Source organism: Hylaeus volcanicus, chromosome 2 (assembly GCF_026283585.1).
Source record: "Hylaeus volcanicus isolate JK05 chromosome 2, UHH_iyHylVolc1.0_haploid, whole genome shotgun sequence".
NCBI lineage: Eukaryota > Metazoa > Arthropoda > Insecta > Hymenoptera > Colletidae > Hylaeus > Hylaeus volcanicus.
In genome coordinates, this window is record NC_071977.1 from 1233477 (window position 1) to 1257770 (window position 24294).

The 24294-nt window shown below is 45.8% G+C and overlaps 3 protein-coding genes across 6 annotated transcripts; 1 reads left to right on the top strand and 2 right to left on the bottom strand.

Annotated features, from left to right (window-relative positions):
- Window positions 1-115: 115 nt before the first annotated feature.
- LOC128884728 (pancreatic triacylglycerol lipase-like) lies at window positions 116-2547 on the bottom strand. Of its 2 annotated transcripts, XM_054138313.1 has the most exons (7): window positions 2409-2547; window positions 2028-2326; window positions 1791-1894; window positions 1410-1717; window positions 1243-1338; window positions 904-1149; window positions 116-830 (listed from the first exon to the last, which is right to left on the bottom strand). In XM_054138313.1, the coding sequence occupies exons 2-7, from the start codon at window positions 2241-2243 to the stop codon at window positions 757-759; spliced, it is 1044 nt and encodes a 347-aa protein (XP_053994288.1). In that variant the 5' UTR covers window positions 2244-2326; window positions 2409-2547; the 3' UTR covers window positions 116-756. The 2 variants fall into 2 exon arrangements, with proteins under 2 accessions (XP_053994288.1, XP_053994287.1); XM_054138312.1 differs by having other exon boundaries at window positions 2028-2516.
- Window positions 2548-2721: 174 nt separating this feature from the next.
- On the bottom strand, window positions 2722-6181 carry LOC128884723 (exosome component 10). The gene is made up of 6 exons (XM_054138304.1): window positions 5910-6181; window positions 5586-5831; window positions 3992-5500; window positions 3332-3858; window positions 3099-3258; window positions 2722-3020 (listed from the first exon to the last, which is right to left on the bottom strand). Exons 1-6 carry the CDS (start codon window positions 6033-6035, stop codon window positions 2967-2969), a joined length of 2622 nt encoding a protein of 873 aa, XP_053994279.1. The 5' UTR covers window positions 6036-6181; the 3' UTR covers window positions 2722-2966.
- A 146-nt stretch (window positions 6182-6327) lies between these two features.
- On the top strand, window positions 6328-24258 carry LOC128884720 (uncharacterized). Of its 3 annotated transcripts, none has more exons than XM_054138300.1 (13): window positions 6328-6617; window positions 10050-10164; window positions 10443-10642; window positions 10770-11240; window positions 11457-11964; window positions 12284-13337; window positions 13414-13785; window positions 13876-14261; window positions 14368-14664; window positions 14792-14827; window positions 15368-15534; window positions 19375-23476; window positions 23557-24258. In XM_054138300.1, the coding sequence occupies exons 2-13, from the start codon at window positions 10067-10069 to the stop codon at window positions 23627-23629; spliced, it is 7764 nt and encodes a 2587-aa protein (XP_053994275.1). In that variant the 5' UTR covers window positions 6328-6617; window positions 10050-10066; the 3' UTR covers window positions 23630-24258. The 3 variants fall into 3 exon arrangements, with proteins under 3 accessions (XP_053994275.1, XP_053994276.1, XP_053994277.1); XM_054138301.1 differs by having other exon boundaries at window positions 23560-24258; XM_054138302.1 differs by lacking the exon at window positions 14792-14827 and having other exon boundaries at window positions 23557-24257.
- The last annotated feature ends 36 nt before the right edge of the window (window positions 24259-24294 follow it).

Here is a 24294-nt window from a genome sequence, read left to right on the forward strand (position 1 = left end):
CAGTTAGGACTTTGTAAACCGCGCAACACAAGAAATAAAATCAACGTATTCGAAATAACGATGAATCGTAATCTGGAACATATTCGTGCAACGAAATACTACTTTCTGATTTTATGATCAACATTTTATAATTTATAATTAACGTATAGTATCGATGTAAACTACAGTATCGCGATACGATGTAACGCTGCGCCTATTGTTAATCTTTAACTGGTGACGTGCAGTCTGCGACGGCATCGTTTTCCCGATAGAGGCGCTGACCAAACTCCGAAAATTAGTTCGGTCTCTTGAACGCTAGATGGCTATTCATTTGAGCGAAAATACCGGGAAAAGTTGAAATTTAAATATATGGTAGCTTAGCCTAGCGTTTATTTAGATTTAAATAACGTATTAAAGGAAAACTTGAAAGGGTGAAATGATTTTACGATGCCGTCACAGAAAACATTTCATAAAGTCACTACGATATAACGTAAGAGTAGTGTACGTCCGACATGAAAGCGTACAGAAACACTCGTTCACTTTCGCAACTTTCTGTAGATTATTTCTTTACGTAGCGATTACGAATTAAATTAAACGACGTGAAATGTACATAACTCGTTTGATTAGTGGAAATCCAATTGTAAATAACATTTAGAAGACGTTAGTAATTTAAGAATCGCATGTAATGGTAATTTTAAGTACAGAGAACTTATTTATAAATCAATAATATATGTATATCAATAATATATATATATATTATTAATTCATTGGTGAATCTTAATCGTCGAGTTCGTTTTCATGATCCTTTTCCAACTGAATTATTACTTCGTCGATGATGCGAGTATTGTTAACTAAAAAATATAAGAAACATCCGTCGTTAAGATAAATTACAAAGACGTACTTCTTTGGCGTATCGTAACTTACTACAAAATGGTACACCGTTCGAAGTAGCAACAAAGAACGTTCCCCGTTGAGGATAATTCACTGCATTTATGCCCATTTCGGTACAAATATTTTTATTGCAAGGCTCTTCCGCAATTCCCGCTAAGCTTCGATACGATAAATCCCAATGATGCGCCCAGAAAGTGCAATTATGTTTAATGTCGGATATTAAAGATTCCGTCAAATAAATGTACGAACGCCCGTGACTGCATATAGACTTATTAATTACTGAAAGCGTACAGGTATTTCAGCGAAATACGAAACTTCAATGATAAAACAAATATTAAAATAAAAACATTAATGTATATTGAGAATACTCACCTCGAAGAGGAATTGGTAAATATTCGAAATACGAAGAATCTATTTTTACGCAACCAGGTTGACTTTTGCCACCGTTTGGATAAAAGTCAACGTGACCTGACAACAAAAGGAATGTGTATGTAACGCAAAAGACGGCATAAGGAACTATGTAAGGAACTGTAACCAACCTATAGGCTCTGGTAAGCCTAACCCAATTTCGGTAAGCAATTTGCCGTTGGTGTGTATGATATCGACAAATGGTGCATCGGACTTGTGAAGTTTTACGGTGGAATCTGCATTTTTAAAACAAGGTTGCGCAGGATCGAGTCCTGTTATTCTTGCAACTTTCCATTTACTCTGTCTTCTCTTTAATTCTTTCGCGGTAAAACCACAAATATGCGCTCCAAGACTGTGACCCACCAAATGTAAAGGTCCCCAAATATCGGCGGCAGATGTATTACGAATGCTCGTTGCATTCTCTATGTGGCCTAAAAATCTTTATAAAATAATAAGCATTTCGAGACGCATGTATAGCCAATGTGATATTTATAAAACTGTACAAAGTAGACCTTGCAATTTGATATCCCACCACCCTTGTATTAACTGCTGCTTTGTAGTAATTCCAAGTATTACCACCGGTACTCCAATCTACCACTACGACATTAACATCGTTCTAGAAAACAAAGAAGCTGTTTAATTTTTCTTTGAGCAGAAAAAGGATGCACTAATAATAACGATATAAAAACGCATTAAATTGTTAATTTCGATGTAATCGACGGCACTTTCGAAATAATGTATCGATATACCCATTGAAGAAATGATTGTTCCAAGTTGCTAATCCATGATTCTTGTCCATGCGATAAAAACCCATGAACTATTATTATTGTTTCTCGTCCAATTTGAAAATCTGTCCATTCTAACCCAAATTGTTTGCCGACCATTACTTGAACACGTTGAGACTGTTTTCTCGAAGACAGAAAGAATTGGACATCCAAAGCATTTGTCCCATTAGGTTTACTCATAAAAAACCACTCCAAAGTAGCAGCCAATGTTTTTCCCAAACCGAAGCAATCAACTTGGTTCGATTTAGACTCGTTACGAGTGTCTATAAAGCCAGATGAATTGGAAAGTGTAAAAGTAAAATCTGTTAAATTGGTTCTATAATTAATCGATGAAATTTCACCAACAGAATCCAAACTTGTATTTGCACTTGCACTTTTTTCTAAAACATTATTACATGCGGTAGAAAGTAAGGTCAGTTTAATTAGAACAAACATAAAAATGAAAGACACCATTTTTCATGTTAAATTTTTAGTTACATTTGCAAGCAACTGTACATTTGATCTTCCTATAGATGTTTACATCAAATAGTTGATATCATGACCTAACGATTGATAACAGAGATTACATCATTACTAGCTTCAAGTGAAACAATTACATATTAAGATGTTTTAAAGATCACTTTTACATTATTTATGTTTAAGAGAAACAAAAAAAATGTAAGTTTACTTGTAATTGGTACGCACGTACCTACTTTGTTTTTATTCAAAATATATAATTATAATAACAATTTTGGTTACAGTTACATGCTATTTGTATATAGTATAACAGGAAATATAGGTTTGCGTATGATTTATGAATTTTTATCATACATACAAAATTGTATTAGATCTATTTATGTAGTATGAAAGTATAATATGCTTTTACATAAATACTATCAAGCTGCAGTTCAAGTATATTACAATTTATATATTTAATTTTTGCTTCTTCCGTTTCCGTTTCTTCTCTTTTTGCTTTTTCTACAAATAAAAGAAACGATATGTTAGTGTTTTTTTTCTTATTAGTTAATAGAAAAACGAACGAACACACATTTTTACCATTGTTTGTTTGAAGTTTACTTGGTTAGATACATTTTTGCTACCTCCTTGGAAACTACTAAAATCTACCGCTTCATAATTGAAATCTTTCGTTGGCATTAGACCTTTTCTTTGTAATTCGTTAATTACACATTGTTTTTCTCCTTTCTTTCTTTGAATCCTAAGAATCAAATGTTTAAGAAATGTATATTTAATAATCGATAAAAATGGTTAAGTAATATTTGTGACAGTACCGTATTGCATTAATAGTATCATCTTCCGGAACTTGCTCTTGAATTCTTGCTAGACTATCTTTTTTCCTTTCTTCATCTACTAAACTTTCAGCATCGTCTGGTTCCCTCTTTGTGCTTTGGACAATTTTAGTCGTCAACGATGGAGCTGGCGTTAATAAATCGTCATTAATTTTTTCTCGTGTTTCATTTTGTTTATTAATATCGGAGTCTCGTTTTCTTTTTCGTCCTTGCATTTGGCCCAAAGAAATTTGCGACGATTTCTTTGAGGGCGTTGTTACGATTCCGTCTGCCTCAACTCGAGCAACTTGTTTAAAATGTTTGTAAACTCTATTTTTACTCTCAGCTATTTCTTCCGCTTCTGTCTTGGTTTTATTCTTACGATCTTCTTCCTGCTTCAGCCGCTCCCTTTCTTGCGCTTCTTCTTCTGCTATCATAGGTATAACACGTTTGTATCGTTCAAACGGGCTAACAAAGATAAACTTTTTCTTTTTAACATTCTTCTGTTCATCATTTGTTGTTTCCTCATCCTAGAAAAAGATGCAAATTATGTTTTTAAGCAGAGTTATAGCACTTACAGCTTCGAGCAGCGATATATCGGTCCTTGACACTCAAAGGATTAATATTGTCCTAGAATCGTTTGTACAATTTATTTTTCTTTACCTCGGATGGAACTGGACTGTCGAACACCGTTACCGTATGTTTCGCGAGAGTATCCAAAATCGATGTTTCCAATACATTATCTTCGTTTAACAAACACGGTAAATCGGCTCTTGCTTCCATGCCGCTCGGAATGTCATGAGGACAGTACATCCATGTTTCCGAATTCGTAATATGATTTCTGTGAGTTAATCTTTGTCTGAGATCTTCGAGAACAGGTTTAATAAGGGGTTGTTCCCTAGCCATTAATATTATTTTGTGTATTTTTAATAAATTTTGTCGAACCAAGGGAGGTATAGGATTGCAGCATGCCAAAATTCCTTGCATTTCGCGAGGTAACGTTTCAGCTATATTCAAAAGCATATGATTTGGCAAAACGTAAGCGGTACTGTCGTCTTCTTCTCTGGCTGTCAGATCTCTCCATTTATGTAATTCTCTTAAAGCGTACAACTGTTTATTATTAAACATTTTGTGAGTCTTTCTGTACATATTTAGACAGCTTTCCTCGGTCCACACCGGTTTTACATAAGTTTTTTTACAAATATCCGTACTCCTGTTGTAAACAGCTTTTAAGATATTCGACTGTCCATCAGCGATATCTATTAAAGCATTTTTTAGAATGTCCTTTATGTACAGTAAATAATGCGTATCTTCTCTAGCATATTTTTGAAGTTCATCCGGCAACGGTCTAATACGCCAATCGGCCAGTTGATAACGTTTATTGGGATCTATGTTACAATATTTTTTCAATAAGTACGCTAAACTTAAATACGGCAAATTTAACTGTTTGGCGGCTTGATGAGTGTCAAACATATTTACTACATAGAGAGATAGATCTCTTTGAAGCCATTGAATGTCTAAATCGGCTCCGTGAAATACTTTTAGAATCGCACGATTGGTAAAGATTTCATTTAATTCGTGTAATTCCGATCGCAACGATAACGTATCTATCAAATAATCACTATCTCCCGTTGAAATTTGCATTAAGCAAGTTATTCCTTGGAAACTTCTATAGGAATGATGTTCCAAATCTACCGCAATCTCTTTATACCGTTTTAGATCTTTGAGTAGCAATTTAATATCGGATGAATTTTCAATAATTATTAATGGCGTTTCTTCCAAAGATTTATACTTTGCTGGTTCGGATTTCTGTAATCGGTCGTCGGAAGGTGTAAACATGTTTAACTCGTATTCGTACGGGTGATTGAACACTTCTCCGTTTTCAGTCTCCTCCAAATAAATAGCTAACGGTTTTAAAGAATTTGGTTTATCCTTGATCCTAGGATACCAAGGTTTAGAGCTATTGTCAATTTTATCTTTAAACGCTAGCTGAGGTCTATGAACATTTTTTCCTGCGAGTAACCGCACCGATTGTGTACTATCGGAAGTCTGGGGCGCGTCATACGTTTGTCTGTTCCAACTACCATTGATACTTTGTTGTTTGGTATGCGTTACCACTAATTCTACTTCAGAATTTTTAGTAATACCACATTCCTTGTCCATTAGTGCATTCTACGACAGACAACATAATATATTTGTATAGAAGAAACTTTGAGAATATGAAAAATCTTTGAAACAATTAAAAAAATAAACTTACGGCTCTATCCAAGAGTATGTCGTTCGTTTCCAATAAAAGATCAAACTTTTCTTCTATACTACGATGCGATATTTTATTTTTAATTCCCACCGTTCCTAACACGTGTTGCATAACGTTTAATGTCAATTTGACGTTTTCATCTTTGGCGTTAAGGAAACTGGGAAAGCACGAATAATAACTATAGTTCGATCCGATCGGTAAGTTATTGGCAGCTTTAATCCCAGTTCTTATAGCATCGAACGCATGCTGAAACAAATAATTATTTAATAGAGATTTTCTTAGCGTAGCTTTCGACATTCACGATTTCGAAAAGTTAAAACTCACCTGCAGATAAGCATCAAAATTAGGGTATCCAGGTATGACTTGGTTAACTTTCTGACTTTTGCTTTCTCGTATTTCGTTGTCTGATGACAGCTGGCAGTTGCCACTCCAGTCCTCGGCAGGGTCCATTTGGTCGATCGCGAATCGCAGGTTTCCTATTAATCGTTACCACAACACGTATTCTTATTCTTGTACTCTTTTTAAAGAAACGTAACCAATAATTTGCACGTTGTGTACAACTTGGTACAACTACAACCTACAACACAACGCGAGTCGCGAGATACAAAAGTTGTGTGGTGACGAAGACAGGAAGACTCGACGTGATAAAAACGAATGTAAACAGCAGCGCCCTCGGTTGAAAAACAGTGGTGGTGGCATCGTAGAACGCGACGTCGAAAGATGACGCTAGAGTCGATTTAATCTATCCGTTCCCCGTTCTCAGCGTTCAAGTCCAAAATTAGTAAATAAAGATGGTGGCAGCGCGTGAGCCGTGTGCCGTATCGTCACGCGAAAAATGTCTAGTAAAATGAAGTGGAAACGGAGAAGGTTCGCGATCTCTCAGAAAAATTCGAATGTTACAGAGACATAGTGTCCGGATCGACCGTAGAGACGATAATAATAGTGTACATAGTGCTTTTTCCCCTATATTTTTCCCGGGAGCGGATAGCAGCCGCAAAAAGAGGATAATTTGGCTCCAGAGTTCACCGTAAGGTACAAATTCTCGCTATTTTTAGATCCTAGCAGAGTGTCGATTCTCATTCAAAGCGTTCGTCCGTTTGTTCCATCGGCGAGTAACGAGCTCCGAGAACGGATAGTCTATCCTTAAATAAAAGAACGTCGCGAAGCGTCGTCAATTTTCATTCGTGGGCGTTTTCGATTACTCAATAATGCGCGAAGAACGCCTCGTCGTCGTCGTCGCCGTCGTCATCGTCGTCGTAGTAGTCGTATCCAAATCTATCACTTGTCGTCGACGAACCTTTTCCCTGCGGAATCCTCGACGATGCTACTCGAGACAATTAGCGAATGTTCCGAAAGATCCCTTCGAAATATCAGTCTGCTATTTTTATCGATAGGAACCTACATACCGTCTCACGCGCTTTAGTTACATACGGTGCACCGATACGTACCGCACGCAAACTGACACACATCTCGTTTAACCCAATTGATATGAGAATTGTTCGACCGATCGAGACATTTTACGAGCAGCTATACTTGGTCACACTTCCTTCGTATTCTCGTTAACATTCGCATAAATTTCATCGAATTCTCGCCTCGCTTCGCTTCGATCGAGAATCTCGAATCGCAGTTTTATATTCGTTTATCGGTCGGTACTGCTCAACTTGGTCCCGACGGCTTCCTTAAACGCACGCAATCGTTAAGCGCCAAGTCTAACGTTGCGTCTATTTGCAAGCGTCGATATCGTACGACCTTAAAAGATATCGTTTCAAACATTTAAAATTTAACAAGTATTAATTTGACAAGTATCCTCCGTAAATATTACAACACCGATACATGTAATACCGTGAAAAGTTTGTCGGCCGAAATAGCATAGATATCCGGATAAACGCGAACGAAACTCATCGCGCGTGGTCTATTAATTGTTCGTGACTCAAACTTTTGTCGCGATTTCTCGCTATCCACGCGTACAATCACCCGCACCGAACGCATAGATTCGTTCATTCATGCATGCAACCGCGAGTCGTGCAGAGGAATATTAAGGGTTTTAATAATAACACGTGAATCACGAGATACCGTGCAAGCTACCGGGTGACGTCACGCCTGATCCCGAACGACATTCTTCGTTACGATAAATATTCAACGTACCTCCGGACACTTTGAAGGTATAGAAGCGTCGTCCAGCTTTTATCGAGCGTATAATCTGACATTTTATCGAAGCCAACAAATGGATGCAAAGAAAGCAGTTTCGTAGAGAAAGAAAGAAAGAGAGAGAGCGGTAGAAGAACCGCGGCGAACTTGCGATTAATAAGACACATTCGATGCGACTGTTTCGATCGTGGCATTTTATTTCTAATCGACTAGTCGAATTTATCCCGCGTACTTTGAGACTTGGCGTTGACAGTAGTATTTTAGACCCGGTTTAAAAATAGTACCGAGTAAAAATTATCGTGACCCGGCTACCACGTTCCCGAGACCACTTGCATCGAAATTGTTTAGCGAAAGAAACTCGGGCTCGCGATCACGCCGTTGTTACGTTCGCAGGGCCTTTCGACGAGGAACCAATTCTCTCGGAAAGACGGGAGAAGAAACGTAAAGAAATAACCGGGTATCGGCGGGTCGCGGCAGAAATCGTCGACGACGACTCGCTCGATTTCCGTTGAAAGGGAAAAAGCGATGAATCGAACGGGATAGAGACACGCGAGGAAATGGAAGTCATTAGGACATCAGCCCTGAAGCTCGGTCTGCCCACGCGGCGGGTCTACGCGCCCGCTAAAAATATCGAAACGCACCGATCGAGTATCGAGAGCGAGAGCTAGAAGCGAGAGCTAGAAGCGAGACGGAGACGGAGACCGAGGCCAGGCCGTGCCGTATGCACACGTGTTTCTCTCTGTGGTTTGGTTGTCCTGCCAATCGGCGCAACGATGATAAAAACGATCGCGAAATCCTCGTTGCTTTCGCCGACTTTCCCTTTGGATACGTCCGACTCGGCCTTTACCTACCAATCTTGGCGACGAATGTTATTCTCGATGCGCGATTCGCGATGCGCGCAGTCGCATGGGGCCCCATATTTAGAAAAGCTCCGCGCTTCGTTTAACGCTTTAAAGTCGGCTTGTTGAAATGAAAATTAATCATCCCGCCCAACGATCAAATTCCTTTCGTCCGTTCTCCCGTGGACGATCGGTCCAGCGGAAAGCAAACGAGATTTCGAAGGATTCACTTTCTCCGCGAGAAATGATATCGAGGAAGCTCGTCGCGAGCGCTGGGAAGCGAAACGTTTCGAAATTGCATCGGCGGTGGCGCTAAAATAACGATAGGTCCTATAAATTCGTCGACAGCCAGCTCGAAGGTAAATTGGCTGGCAACCTTCTCGTCTCATACGGTTTCGGTATTCGGTTTCGATTTCTTCTTGCCAATACCGGAAACCGGAAACGTTCGGTGTGCCGGCAGTGGCCGTACAAGATAGAAACGTCGAATATCGGGTGATTTCGAATGGATAGTGTTTCGAATACCAGACAGCTCGCGATCGCGAGTCTCCTATTCTTAGCGACGTAACGTGTGTACATATATTCCTTTTAATTGAAAATACAGCGGTTATGCAACTATCGCATGCTCTTCGGAGCTTGACATCGAGCCGTTGTAAATGATAATAGTCTGTGTGAACTGGTACGTAGGCTGGTAACTAAGTAAACAAATGGATAGAGGGAGAGACGAGGAAAAAGTTGTCGGTTTGATATCGAGGCTGAGGTCAACGCGTGGCAGCGCGAGTCAGTGATTGTTCGCGGTCGTTTCTCGGCGAATGATTGGCGCACTCGAAGCGAGTCGGGAAATTTAAAAGCCAAAACGAACATCCACCTAGCTGTTATCCATATTGCCAAGCATCAACACCGATTTCCGACTAGCGGTCGTCTCGCGCGTACCATCGCGCATTCGGTTCGGTTCGATTCGGTTCGGTTAGGTTTTATCGAGCATGTTCGTCGAGGTGGCCAGGGGCGCGAGGCACGTTCAATCGGCGCGGCGCGGCGCGGCGTCTTGATACCGAAAATAAACTCACCGCATATCCTCTCTCTGTTCTTATACTTGTTCGTTAGCCCGCGGGCCTGATAATGATATCTCGTACCGTTCTCACCGTTGTCCTCGATCGCGAGCATCGAGGCATGCTCGAGTCCGAATCATCTTCTACTTTGAAGGCCGATCGACCTTGTTCGAAAACAGGATCGCCTCATCCGCGCGTCTCCTGCTTCTTGTCGTCTCCTTCCCACGCTTTAATCCTCTTCGCGATTCACCATCTCCGCGCTCGTCTCTTTTCTTTCCTTTGTACGACTCTACTCGCGCCATCAACGCGCGAACGAAAAATGGGAAAAATTAGAAGAAGCAAAGTAGAAGTAAAAAAAAGTAAAAGTAAAAGAGCGAAAGCGCGTAGGGAAACGTCTACTCGTAATCTACATCGGAACATTTTCGTTTCAGATAAAAAATAAGGAAAAATGGTTGTCGGCGAGGCGAGCATACACAATATAATGGGAGGTATGGAGAGCACGGGCGGGGTGCGTCTTCACAATCACAAACGGAAATTGAAGCAGAGGTACGTCGAGAGGCGAAGATCGAATGACGCGAAAGACGAGGGAGGCGGAAAAAGTATTTCGAGTGTTCCGTCCGATGATCGGTCGAGATGCTCTCGACAAGCGCCAAGATCATCGGTCACGATTCTCGAGATTGGCACGTTTGCTAAATACTTGGCGGAACGTAAATAACAACGCGGCAGTATTATTTGTACGCGCGCCAATCCGAGTAAAATTTCGAGAAATTATGTAGGTTCGAGCCACCGCTCGTCCATCACTCCGTTTACTTTGTTTCGTCCAGGTTCGACATCATCAAGAAGCTCGGTCAAGGTACTTACGGGAAAGTTCAGTTAGGCATAAACAAGGAAACGGGTCAAGAAGTGGCGATAAAGACCATTAAAAAATGTAAAATAGAAACGGAGGCCGATCTGGTTAGGATACGAAGAGAAATTCAAATAATGTCGAGCGTGCAACATCCGAACATTATCCACATCTACGAAGGTAGAGACTGAAAAATAGAAGGAAAAAAGAAACGAATGGGAGAAGCAGAGTCGGACTGCTGCTTCTTCGATTGACCGGCTCGTTGCCACCCGTTGCTACTCGCGCTTTCATCGACTTTTCTTTTCAGTGTTCGAAAACAGAGAGAAAATGGTCCTGGTGATGGAGTACGCGGCCGGGGGCGAACTGTACGACTACTTGAGCAAGCAAAAGGTCCTCGCGGAGCACGAGGCTCGCCGAATATTCCGACAGATAGCAACCGCGGTCTTCTATTGTCACAAGCATAAAATATGCCACAGGGACTTGAAGCTCGAGAACATTCTCCTGGACAAAGCGGGGAACGCGAAAATTGCCGACTTTGGCCTGTCGAACGTGTTCGACGAGCAGAGGTTGTTGAACACGTTCTGTGGCAGCCCGTTGTACGCCAGTCCGGAGATCGTCAAGGGTACCCCTTATCACGGGCCAGAGGTCGACTGTTGGAGCTTGGGCGTTCTTCTCTACACGTTGGTTTACGGTGCCATGCCCTTCGATGGGTCTAACTTTAAGAGACTAGTCAAACAAATATCGCAATCCGATTACTACGAACCAAAAAATCCATCGCGTAAGTTTATAACAATTTTCCTTCCCTCGCTTTCTTTCTCTTTTCTTCTCTTCTCTTCTCTTCTCTTCTCTTCTCTTCTCTTCTCTTCTCTTCTCTTCTCTTCTCTTCTCTTCTCTTCTCTTCTCTTCTCTTCTCTTCGACTCGATTCGAGATCCGATTCGATACGATCCCAATCGATCCAACGCGTTAATCTTAACGACGCTGATTTCGTTGCAGCCGCTTCTCCCCTGATCGAAGATATGCTGACGGTATGTCCCGGAAAACGGGCTGACATCGAGAAAATTTGCACTCATTGGTGGGTAAACAAAGGTTACGATCAGAATTGTCTCGATATCGCCGAAGAACTGGCGGCGCAAACACCCGTAAGGCTGGATCTCTTGCTTTCCTTGGTACCTCCGTCCGCCAGTGCGGAAAAACTGGTGGTAGGCGATCAGCAACCAGCCGGGGATGTCGCGAATAACGTGTCTTCCGAAGCTATAGTGCCCACCAGGTGCCATTCTGTCGGCAGTTTGATGGAATTGGATCAAAATAATTCCGATAGGAGGATAAGGGAATTGCTGGAGGAGGAACCGAGGGCTGCAGCGACCGGAGACGCGAAAAGAAAGTTGGAGACGACGCCGTCGATGGACGAAACGGCCGCCGCCGGCGTCAAGCGGAAAGAACGATCGAGGAAGAAAGATAGGACGGAGGAGAGAGAACCGAGAGCGTATAGATCCTCGTCTAGGTAATCGCGTTCGAGCTGCCGTTGCTTACATGGTGTTTAACGACACGAGTGGACGATGAACGAAAAACGATGGAAAAGGTTCCTAGACTCCTACAACGTTTTCTATGCTTGCTTTTTTTTTTTTTCTTTCAACGAGCGACGAGCAGGTCGACTTTTTATTTCACCTGTCGTCGTACTCGTCACGTTTTATTAGAGTAGTCGGACGGTACCTCGTTCACCGCTGAAGCGCGTTACGAAACATTTTCCATGCACGCTTTTCGTAGACTCGACAAACCCGTGTCCTAATCTAGTCTTTGAAAAATTCCATGTATTCGTTTAGGCATCATTCGGCGCCGATTCCAAATTCGATCACGGAGGAAGCTATGGAAGTTGATCCCGTCGCGGTCGTAACGGTTCCTGCGAGCGAGATCGATAAAGCCGAGTCCACGGCGGCTTGCTTAGAACTGATCAAGGAATGCAACGAAAGGTCGCCGAGCAAGGAACGAAGCAAGACGCCTGTAACGATGCAAAGCCAAGACCGACAAGTTATCGTCGACGCGGCCATGGAGAACCTTAAAAAAGACTACGGTGACAACGAACGCGACACGAACCGTTCGCAAGAGGAGCACGCGAAATCGTTCGACGAAGGCTTCCAGAATCGATCGTCGGAGTGTTCCGGAAACGTTACCGCCGCCGACAAGTCGACAAACGACGCGACCCCCGACGATCGTTCAAATGCCGCGGCTACGGTCGCTTCGAGCTTCGAAACAACGAGAGAAGCTGCCGCGAGCGCGGACGATCGTCGCGAGAGCGAACCGTTTGCCAACGAGGAAGCGATCAATTTGGAGGCGACCGAACGAGATTCGAAGAAACCATTCGAAAAGAGGCGCCGCTCGAAGATATTCGAAACCGCAGAAAAGTTCAATCAAATGGCATCGAACGTTGAAAACGAGAAACCAAAAAAGATCTTTATTCCCGGAGTGAACGTGGGAGGAGCGAAACGTGTGTTCGAGAGGAAAGCCAGTCTTTCTTCCATCGCCGCTCCTCCCCCCGCAAAGCCCACCGCGTCAAAGGTCATAATCGACGTGCCGACGGACAGGAACGAAAAATCGAAGCAGACTCGCGAAACTCGAAACGAGGAAGAGAAGAAGATGGAAGACGCGAAGAAACGGGCCGTCGATATAATAAGCGGAGCGATCGGAAAGCCGCCCTTGCAAAGGAGAGCGAGCGGATCGCCACCGATTTCTCCGTCCACTCACGAACCTAAGAAGCTACCGTTCAAGATACCGGTTGGAACCAATGATCTGCGAACAGCTACGGTTGCCGTCTCCACGCCCGTCGAAACCAACTTTTCGTTCGATGGCAAGTCGGTCGACGCGGCCAAGCAACCAGTGGTAAGACCGAAACGATACAACACTTTTTTCTTTTTCCCCAATTGTTTTCGTCCGTTCACGATTGTTACGTTTCCAGATCTCCGCTTTTGTGACGGGCAACAGCATCGAAAACAACAACATCGACGACGACGACTCGCAACCGGAAGAGCCCAAGATGTCTAGCAAAATGGAAATTACGTTGAAGAGCGCTACGCTGCCAAGATCGCGAAAGACGAGCAAAGCCGAGATTTGTCTGTCGGGCGCGAAATCGTCGGAACCTGTGGCGTTCAGATCCGAGGTGCAAGCGAAGATCGACGACGCGTTTCAGCCGCAAAAATTGCGAACGCAAAGGTCGGAAATAGCGTTTCCCGTTGCAGCTGCGGTACCGCAGGCGAATCGAAGCGCGAGCTTGGAACCTGAAACGAGACCGAGAAATGCTCCTCCGAAAGAGAGAATAATACCGATTCAGGCGAGTGGAAATTCATTCGATCGTTTTCGTTTCAGCAGAGAATCTGTGCTTAACGCGCGTCTTAACGTAACATCGCGCTCGCAATTACAGATGGAAGTAGAGAATCGACAGCATTCGTCAACGCCACTGCCACCGCCACCGCCACCGGCGAAACCACCGATGCCTCAAAGATTGGTTTCACAACGATCGGGTTCGTTGTCTCGGCAATCGACCGCCGACTCGGACACCGACAGCGCTCTAGGCTCGACGGTTGGCCCGGAACCCATCAGAAAGAGTCCCAGAGAATACATAATTCCCATCGCCGTGGAAGGCGGTGGATACGTTACTCCTAGGTCGGGTAGCGTCGAACCGGAGAGCAAAGCCAGCACCCCTACCACCGCGAGCGCTCCGAGATCTAGGTTTGCCAGACCTCGACGAATGAGCTCTCTCCTATCGGACGCCAGCGAGGACGAGTCCCCGTTCTCTACGTTGCACAGGTAATCCAACTTTTTACATTCGGAGTCGCACGCGGTCTCTGCGCCATGCCATCATCTCGAACCTTGCTGAATTCCGAACGCGTCGATTCGTATTTCCGTTGTTTAGGGACAGCGAGGATCTTCTACAGAGACACATGCATCGATTGAGAAGCTCCCGACCCTCGAGGCAGCCGTCGGAACACGCGGATAGTTTGTCTTCCGGCGAGGACGACGACGACGACGGATTCGAATTGCTCACGGCTGAGAATCTCTTTTCCACGCTACTCTCCAGAGTACGAAGTTTGACGCAGAGGCTGAACGTCGACGATAATCGAACCACCGGGTTCCCTAGTTCTCGACTTTTCGGAAGATTAGCTTCCAATCCGTCGCAACCTTTCTGGGGTCTCAATAAACCGTTGTCGAGGTAAGTTCGTCCAAGTCGACTTCTTACGCGCGCAACCTTTTTTTTCCCGTATTTATCGCGTTACGAGATCTCTCGAAATAAATGTTGAAATCCAACGTAACAACGTTTCGCCGCTTGTTTGTGCAAGCTACCAGACATATGTCGAAACAAGGACCGTGACTACGTGAGTCCAATTGTTACAACAACATTAGAACAATATAGTGTATGCTGATTATTTTAGAAGGTAGTGCAAAATATCACGAGTAATCGTTGAAATTTATTGCCTCGTATACCACGCGTCCTTCCCACCCGAAACGCAATTGGACAACGCGCATTCCAAACCTTCGGAACGACAATTTCACGGCACCCGGCCACGCGCTACGTACCAACGAACGGATCTCGAGGCTTTACATTGTTTACCTCCGTAATGCTCGATAGACCTCGGAGTAAAACGATGGGCATAAAAATACACCGGTTTAAAATACTCGCTATCGCGACGCGTGCGTGACTCGACATCCCGCTTCGCAAGCCTAGAAACTTTATTTTCGATTCCGTTTCGTTGCCAGTATCGATTAATCGGTGCCGAACTTTTCTACCCTCGCGGGAAGAATGAACTTTCGAACGGTTCGTTGCATCGCGCCGCCCCGCACCGTTCGCGTTCCGTAACGTGACATTCGAATCGTACGAAGACGAATGACATCAGTTTTGTTTGTTAATGATACAGGCGATTGACGGAGTCTCAATTCAAGCATTCTCTCAGCCGCGATGGCGACGTATTCTCTAGGAAAGATTCCGTCAACTCGAATCCTGGGACCCCCAACAGCTCAGCGTCGCAAGGAAATTCCTCGAGAGAGACCGTGTTCGATATCGGCAGCAACACCTTACCGAGAGGTAAGAGAGTGTCGTATGATTGTTCTACAAATTCACCGTGAGAAATTGTGTCAAACTGCAAAACGAATCATAGATAACCAGCGGAAATTGACCCTCTACGTTCCGCGCTCTATTCGTCTCGCGTTCGAATGTTTCGAGATTGTTTCGACAGAGTTTAGATCTGATCGCGCCGCGGAGATACGAAATGTGCACACGGAGCGCAAAGGGTCGATGCTCGTAATTCGATCCAGTGGCAAAAATATTGTCTATCTTTACGATCGAGGCCGTGCGTCGTCTCGGCGTTTCGTCCATTTCTTTTAAGAAACGAACCACGATTCCTCGTATATCGACGAAAGCGAGATTCTGCTAAGTCGCGACACGACGATCGTTGTTGTTCATTTTGTCACTGGTCTGAAATCGCGAGCTACGCGAGAAAATGCTGGATGGTATTCGGTATGCATATCTCCTAGTACCTAGCTGTTGTCGAGTCGTTGATAGACAGAGCACATCTTTTTTCTTTACTTTTACCAATTTACCCTCTCGTCTTTTATCTTTCTCCGAATCCCCGACTTCCTGCTCAGCCTCGCCACGCTCCGCTCCGTCTCACCGTCTGACAAGTTATTTTTTCCGATTTTTATTGCCTGACGATGTTTTTGCAACTTTTTATACTAACCCTAGTTAGAACGAATTACAATTTACATACACGGTTCATGTTTGGCACAGATGGGTTAACATCGCGCGATACGGTCATCATTTTTGACAATCGTCGATCGCAAATTAAATAGGATACAAACGATAACAACGACGAGAGGATTCATTTTGAATTTTGATTGGCGGAAATGCGACGCCACGCGGTTCGTCGACTTTTATTTCGAAGGATTCTTTTCTTTTTGTTTTCTTTCGTTTTTTTAAAGAGAGATACCATTCTTCTTCTAAGCGCATGTTTGCACGATTCTCCTCGCAAAAAGTACCTGCCTGTTCTTACATAATTTTCAAATAACTCTTACGTCCTGTTGCACTTCCAACCGTACGCGATCGACGCGACGCCGACGAGTCGTTGAGAATTCGTGGACGCGATCAAATATCGATTGCAATGTTTTTTTGTTTTTTTTTTTCGCCGCGTGGGTTTCGAGTTTCGAGCGTTAAAATTACTTACAAATGTAACTCATACTTTGCCCGACATAGAACCTAGTAATACGCAGTAGTCGCAAATTGCAATGTTGTTGTTGATTTATATATTATCCTATTAACACGAGCAGCCGTAATTCATTTTTCTTCTTTAATTTATTAAGCGTATACTAAAGTTTACAGCATGATTGCATACGTATCCATGTACACACGAATACACGAAGAAAATCAGTTCTATATGCTATCCAAGACAGTATCCATCTTTAACGAAAATTCATACATTTACTTCACGTCTATCGCCGACTCTTCAATCAGCGATCAAAGAAATAATTGCTTACCACCGCCGATCGATATTCGAGAGACTATATTTTCGGTACGCATCGTCAACGATTCGTCCCCGTTCTCGATTCGAGATTCACGGACTCGACGAGTCGTTGTTCGGTCGTCTCGAAACGAAGAACAATCGTTCGATCGAAGAAAGAGCACCGGATACCAGCTGGATCTCTTTCGCTCCAGGAAGGAAAGTCTAGCCCCGCTGGTATCGTTCTTTTTCGAACGCGAATCCATCGGTGCGAACGATTATCGAAAATATACTCTAGAAAATCGCGGTGGAATCGTTTTGTGATATTTGTACGTGTAATTTACGGTCTTTTCTGACGGTTGTTGCAGCGACCGTGCGAGTGACTCTACGTAGGCGGGCAGACGGTAATCCCCAGTAGACAAACCAAGTTAGGTACTATACTACACTTTCTATCCAGCGAATAACGACATCGTAGGCCCGCAAACGCTACTCTATTTTCGTCGTTTATTATCGCTCGATTTGCTACGCTCGACGGAATTTGATTGTCCCGCGACGTTTAGCGATTCTTCATCGCGGGAACACGAGTCAACTTTGCCGCGATTACCTCGTTGGAATTTTATACGATCGTTTTTCGATTCAACGATTTTCTACGGGATCGGGATCGGAATCGAATACAACGATAACTACCAACTACACACTTTACTCGACGTTCCCGAGATGTATTTCGGTTGTTTTCGTGGTGTACAGAGAAGATATGTACGATGGATACCCGGCGAAAAGGAACACCTTTCGAAAATAGTAAACATACACCACGATAACCTCCGATTCCACGAACTAGAACAAAGAGCCACGCGTGACTGGCATTTTGTTTACATACGACACGACACTGTGCAGCTATTTAGAACGGTTCGTCGTTGTTTTTGTTTTCCTTCGTACTCCGGTGTCTCCCGTTTTTGTGGACACACGAAACTCATCGAAGGATATTCGCAGTCGTTGTCGCGTTTTCGACAAGTACTAGATTCGTTGCACCAGGAAAAGATATTTACACTTGTTGAGAAAAGATATCTCGAGGAACCGTGTATAAGTATACATATATATATATATATGTATGTATGGATATATGTATATATATGTATATTACACTATGATACAAGGCGAAGGAGCTAACCCCTTGTTTGAGATGGCTGATATTTGTTGTGTTTTCAAGAGTTTAAATAACAACGTTTTATTACTTCGCATTGTCTCGGCATGCTTTGATAATGCTACTATATTGTATTTAATATCGTACATGCATTACTTTCGATTTACGTTTACAGTACATACATTCGGTGCGTCGCGACCTAGACACGCTAAACGATCTATTCGTTTCGATGTTGTCCAAGTACAAGGGCTAATTTTGCGAATCCTTCGACATCGGCGCGTAACCGTTGTTTCGGATCGCCACGCCGACAGGATCGGAAAGCGAGCCCTCGCGCGCTACAAATACCGTTCTTGTTTCTTGAAATCCGTTAAACATCGATAACAACTTTTCGTACGCATACATATAAAAATCTGTTTTGCTGCATGTACTCTTTGGACGAGTCTACAAATGTACGCTCGATAACTTGTTGGACTAATACGCGAAAACACGTGTATTTGTAAATATGTATGTATGTATGTTTGTATGTATGTATGTATGTACGTATGCATGTATGTATGCGGGTACTTGTGCGCCGTTGACTGTCGTCGATATACATTTTGAAAAAGGGCCGTCGGTATAAGTACAAGGATCGTTACGGACCCAGAAATGCCATACATCGAGCTGCCACGCTTGGTCCATTTAGCCGCATCGATTATTTCCGAGATTACGCTCGGAAGCCTCGACCAGTGCCAGTCGTCGATGATACGATTTGCGGTAAATTCCTTTCTTCCTTTCATATATCTCCGTTTATAGCAGCTCGGTCGTCGAGTTAGAGAGTCGATGATACGCGAGCGCGAACCGTCAAACGTCGGATTGTCTTCCACGTGTTCGCGATCGAAAACGAACGTGTACAGAGCCGAATGGTTCGTGGCGCAAATAAATAAAAAAAAAAAAAAAAAAAAATGGTTGATCGCGCGGGACACGGTTGTACGCGAAGGACTGCGTCGAGGTACGCGATTACTCGAGAAGCAATTTCGGGCAAACGCTTTCTTTCGCTGATGAAATTTATTTATTCATTTTTCGAGAAATTTTATATAAAAGAAACAACACACATTCGATGTACGTAGCAATAAAGGAGTGTAAATACCGAGCAAAACGAGAGTATTTTGTCTGCTTGCATCCCGTAACAAGAACCCGTCGCGTCCTCGCCTCGCTCCATCCCAGCCCGATCCGGATCACCGTTCCAGCCCGTTCGAAACTCGAAGCGTTCCTGTTTACAATCTGCGTAGACGTTATCTCGCTTTTTTTTCAGATGAAATAGAACACAAAGACGTAGAAGCGGAGCCGACACGAGTCGGAAGAGAGACACAGGAGTCGCTGGAGCAAAACTTTACGCCTAGCTTGGCTAGACGACTGAGCAGAACGTTTGCCGAGCAAACCGGACAACCGTTGCCGTACGAGAAGCGTTACCGTCGCTCCATCGGCAAAGAGACCCCGAGTTTCCTGGACGCGTCCGAGATCGCGGATCGATCCGAGTCCAGCGTGTCCGATCAAACGGAGTACAAGGAGCGATCTACCGAGAAACCCATTCGAAGGAGCAATAGTCTGTTGGAGCGAACCAACGGAAATGAATGTCGCGGATTTTCGAGACGAAGCGTCGGTCCGTTCGAGGACTACTACGACGACGACGACGACGACGACGACGACGCGAGCAACGAATTCGAAGAGTCGTCGTCGTCGACGACGTTCCCTAGACGCGCGACGAACCGCGGCAGAAGATACGAGGACGCGTCCGTGAAATCTATCGTAGATAAACTTCGAAGAGAAAAGTTTCGGCCGTACAGAACGGAGAAGATTCAAGAGGAGACCGTGCCCGAAGACGCGTTCGCTCGCTGGAAGACGGACGCGGACAACGCCGAAAACCCCGTGACAGACAACGGCTCCACCTCGGAGTGTACCTCCGTTTCGAACACGAATTTGCTGGACGGGACGTCCAGCGTGTCGGCGAAATCGTATGAAACCTCTCCAACCGATTCCTCTTCCAACGTCGTCGACTACAGGTCGGCCTACGCCAAGTCGGACCTCTCGCGAAACTTTGAGAACAGGCTGCTAGCCGCCGAAAATCTAATCAAAGAGTCGAAGCTGAAGAACTTGGGTCCGAGCAGATTCGATCCGAATTTGACCTCCAGTTACAGAGACACCGACAAGTGCGAGAAACAGTCGTTGACAGCGATAGGCGAAACGGCGGCGGCTGGTTCCGCGAGCGTCGCGAAACGACGTAGCTGCATACCCAGTCTTCGGTTGAGATCCGGCTCTTTGACCAGAGAGCCGAGTTTGAGGTGCGATCGTCGAAAATCGTTCGCGAACTCGCAGGACGTTGGCGTCGCTCTCGGAGCGCGGCCCGTCAACTCGGACAAGTCGATTTTGAGTAAACTGTTCAAGGCTGCCGCCGGAAGCCGCGAGACCACCGATTCCAGGGAGAAAGAGAAACCGCAGAAATCCAAGCAGCATCGGATATCGCGATTCCTGCGACCCGACTTCTTCGACACTCCCAGGGAGGAGAGTCGGTACGCGAAAGAGAAAGACGCGCAAAAGGCGGCGGAGAACGAACGACGAAAATCACGATTCATAAAGAAGAAGAGCGAGAACGGAACGCAGGAGGGCGACGTCGAGCAACGAGATAGGCAACCGATCGAGCCGAAGAACAGCCTCGAAGAATTTTCAAAGAATCCTCCAGAGAAGAAACTCGTCGGGGAAAAGAACTCCGTGACGGACGAGACAGACGCGACGAAAATCGAGCGGCAAAGTTCGCGACACAGTTTTTTGCATTCGTTGGAGAGAAAGCTAGAAAAACTGAGATCGAACGAGGAGGCGGTGGCGACGACTACGACAGAGGCGCGAGCAAACGGTGGAATAGTCGGCGAACCATTGCGCGAACACTCGGCACCTCCTCCCGCCGAGTGCGCACCCGGCGAGCACGAGTCTGCCAAGAAGACCGTGAGCGCGGAGGATTTGACCTCCGCGAAGAAGAAAACAGCTTCCAGTACCTCGAAGAGCAGAGTGTCGTCCGTGTTGGGGTTGTTCAAGAGCGCGGACGCGAAACAGCCCGCGGTGAACGGTGGCCGAGCGCAGAACGCGATCCTGAACAGGCTAAAGAGGAGCCCTCCGAAGTGCGCGAAAGGAGGAGACGCGACGGTTGTCTCCGGCGAGGACGCGCTCTCGATCAGCAGGATACCGACCAAGCTGGTCAACGTTGACTCCAGGTCGGCCAAGAAACTCGCGGAAAATAACAAAATCGGGCACGAAACATCCCCTAAACGATCGCCACCGAAGGAGAAACCGTCGAACGCGAAAGAGAGGAGAGCCTCCGGCGAGAAGGAGACCAAGAGAGCCTCGGTCACGACGGAGGCCAACGACGCTTCCGCAAACGGTGGAAAAGAGCCACAGACGGAAGAGGATTCCGTCGCGGACGAGAAGCTCTCTATGGCAAAGAAAAGTAGCCCGGTGGCGGAGAGCGACTCGCACGCGGAATCGGCCAAGCGTGAAAGCCCCGAGAAAAAGAGCAAGAAACCGACGAAAGCAAAGGTGACAGTAGACAACGGCGACGCCGATCCCGCCAAGAAGAAGAATCTCGCGCGAACGGTGAAGAAGGTCGCGAAGAAGTCGCCCGACAGCTCCGACTGGAAACCGGTGAAACCGCGGCCGGAAGCGAAGAGAAAGCCCCGCGGCAACCTCGAGAACAGTCCCGAGCCGGGTGGATCCAGCCTCACCGCGAACAACGTCAAACCGAAAGAAAACGTCCCCGTTATCGACTCGCAAACGATCGGAAGACCCTCCGAGGGAAAATCGGCCAAGAATTCGAATTCGAAGCTCGACTCGAGGGAAGTCGAGGAAAACGCGAAACTCGTCGCTCGTAAATCGTCGACGAGAAAGTCGAGCCTCGGGAAATCCGGAGAGGAGACCGTCGCGCCGGTGGAAACGAAGAATGGCCAGGAGTCGCAGCGAGCGAGCAGAAGCAACTTGAAGCTCGATCTATCGAAAATACCTCAACACTCGTTCAGGAGTTCCACCGTGGCCAAGAAGGACTCGCCGAAATCCGAATCTCCGAAGTCTGCCGCGAAGGAACAGTTCCCTGACAAGCTGATGGATTGTCTCGCGAAAGTGACGCATCGCGCAAACATCTCCGGGAACAAGATAATCATCGAGAAACCTCTGCGCGCGAAAGACGTCGCCGAATTAAAGAGAGAGGTGACCGAATGCGCGAGAATCATCGAGAGCCACGCCGAGTCCTCGAGCAACGACGACGTGGGAAAAGATCGCGCTAGCAAGCCTGTAGACGAGCGGCTTAGTTCCTCCGACTTGGCGGTGACCGCGAAAACTCGGAAAGAGTCGCCGATAGACGAACCGAGCGAGCCGTTCTCTCCCGTCGACGAGCCCGAGAGCTTCGATTCGTGGTCGATCAGCTCGGCCGAGATGAACCATGCGAGGCCCGAGCTCCAATCGCCGGCGACCTCCCCGACGCAGTCTCTGCTCGCGAGGGCCGACAACTCCGAGTCGGTGATCGATCGTATCCGTCGACGAAGCTTCTACTCGAGATTCAACGACCGGAGGCGACCGTCGCTGACGGTGCCTCCGCCTGGCCTCGGACTCTCGGCGAGCGCCGCCGCGTTGCCCCGCAAGTACAGTTTCTCCGGACATCGAGATCGCGGCAAATACGGAGCTGTCGGGTACGGGTTGGCTGCGGTACCGAAAACCAGACACAGCGACAGAAGTCACAGTTATAGCTTGTTGGCCGACGACGGCCTCGTCGGTCGCGGGAGATACGCTTCCTCTTCCCTCGACAGATCGAGGTACAGCGACGCGACCGCTTCGGCACCGTATATCGCCGATCCGAGATCTCCGACCGACCATCTTCCTCCCCTTTCCTCCTCGTACGATCCGCTGAGAAGGTATCTCGGCTCGCCGAGCTTCGAACTCTCGCCCTCCAGAAGCAGATATCACAGCGCCGACTTTGCCGTCGACACCGATCGCGATCCGGCGAGTTACGAACGAAGGAGCGCTCCTCTATCTAGGTTGCTGAAACTGGACAACGCCGCGATCGACGGCCACGCAATCGGCCTCGGCTCCTCCACTTTGCCGCGAAAGTACGGAAGCAGTCTATCGGAGCCGAAGACGGCCGAGTACTACGAGGAGCTTCTGACTCCTATCGGCTCGGACTATTTCCCGATCGGAAGACGATCGCCCGTCTCCGCGGACTACCCGAACAAATGCGAAAACGGATACTACAACGGAACATCGGAGCTACGCTCGACCAACGCCGTCGCCGCGACCAAACGCGTACCTTGCGCGGATATAGCGTCCACCGTGGAGTTTGTCGATCTGGACGATCAACGTCGGTCCACGGAACGAACAAGGTAGGATACTCGACGCTGCCTGCACTTTTCTCTTCTTTCATCGACGCATCACGCTGCAACGAGATCTGTTTTATTTTCAGAAGCAGAAGCAACAGCGACGTCACCACGGCGGATCCTTTGCAACCGACCACTTGTACAGTCGATCGTAGTTAATTTCTTCGGTTACGAGTTACGAGTTGCGATTGTCGTTGTTTTTCTTTCTTTTTTTTTTTACCATTGCTATCACGCTATATCATAAAAGAGTGTGTTTTACAAAAATAGCTACGTAAATTATTCGGTTACTCGTAATTACGTGTATATAGTAAGCGCGACGCAAACTCGACACGCACGTTTCATCTCCGTGCGCGCATACTTCCGTACGGGTGCAACGGCGAGCCGCTGTGCGTGCAAGCCAGTTCCTCGTTTTCTCGTCAACGACAGCAAACGCGTTACTAGAACGAACGTGGCTTCGGTATTTATAGAAATATAAGTAAAGGTATTGCCAGCTCGCGCCAACTATCGATCACGGAATCCGATAGCGCGTGTCGCGGAGCTTCGAGTTTGCTCCCCTCTAAACTATGCTCGAAAAATTGTGCTTGTTCGCGGCGATTTTCTCGCAACAACGATATTCTATATTCACCAACAGACTTTCGGCAATGTTCGTTAGACAATCGCTCGAGATGTTACACGGATGTGTGGAAACCTCTGACTGATCAGCCATGGTCTTCCGCTTGTTATGTATGCGTTTTCTATTCATATACGTATTTTAAAATAAACATTATCGATACTCGCAGAATCTCGCTATTCTTCTCGACCACGTTTTTATCGTAGAATACGCC

Excerpts from the sequence above, each read along its gene's own strand:
- LOC128884728 (XM_054138312.1), bottom strand. The coding sequence starts at position 2,516 with ATGGTGTCTTTCATTTTTATGTTTGTTCTAATTAAACTGACCTTACTT. Across the intron at positions 1,718-1,790 it reads GTGGGATATCAAATTGCAAG|ATTTTTAGGCCACATAGAGA; the intron begins GTCTACTTTGTA and ends TATTTTATAAAG. Across the intron at positions 1,150-1,242 it reads TTTACCAATTCCTCTTCGAG|TAATTAATAAGTCTATATGC; the intron begins GTGAGTATTCTC and ends GTACGCTTTCAG.
- LOC128884720 (XM_054138300.1), top strand. The coding sequence starts at position 10,067 with ATGGTTGTCGGCGAGGCGAGCATACACAATATAATGGGAGGTATGGAG. Across the intron at positions 10,165-10,442 it reads AAACGGAAATTGAAGCAGAG|GTTCGACATCATCAAGAAGC; the intron begins GTACGTCGAGAG and ends TGTTTCGTCCAG. Across the intron at positions 13,786-13,875 it reads AGAGAATAATACCGATTCAG|ATGGAAGTAGAGAATCGACA; the intron begins GCGAGTGGAAAT and ends TCGCAATTACAG.
- LOC128884723 (XM_054138304.1), bottom strand. The coding sequence starts at position 6,035 with ATGGACCCTGCCGAGGACTGGAGTGGCAACTGCCAGCTGTCATCAGAC. Across the intron at positions 5,832-5,909 it reads ATTTTGATGCTTATCTGCAG|CATGCGTTCGATGCTATAAG; the intron begins GTGAGTTTTAAC and ends TATTTGTTTCAG. Across the intron at positions 3,259-3,331 it reads GATACTATTAATGCAATACG|GATTCAAAGAAAGAAAGGAG; the intron begins GTACTGTCACAA and ends TTTGATTCTTAG.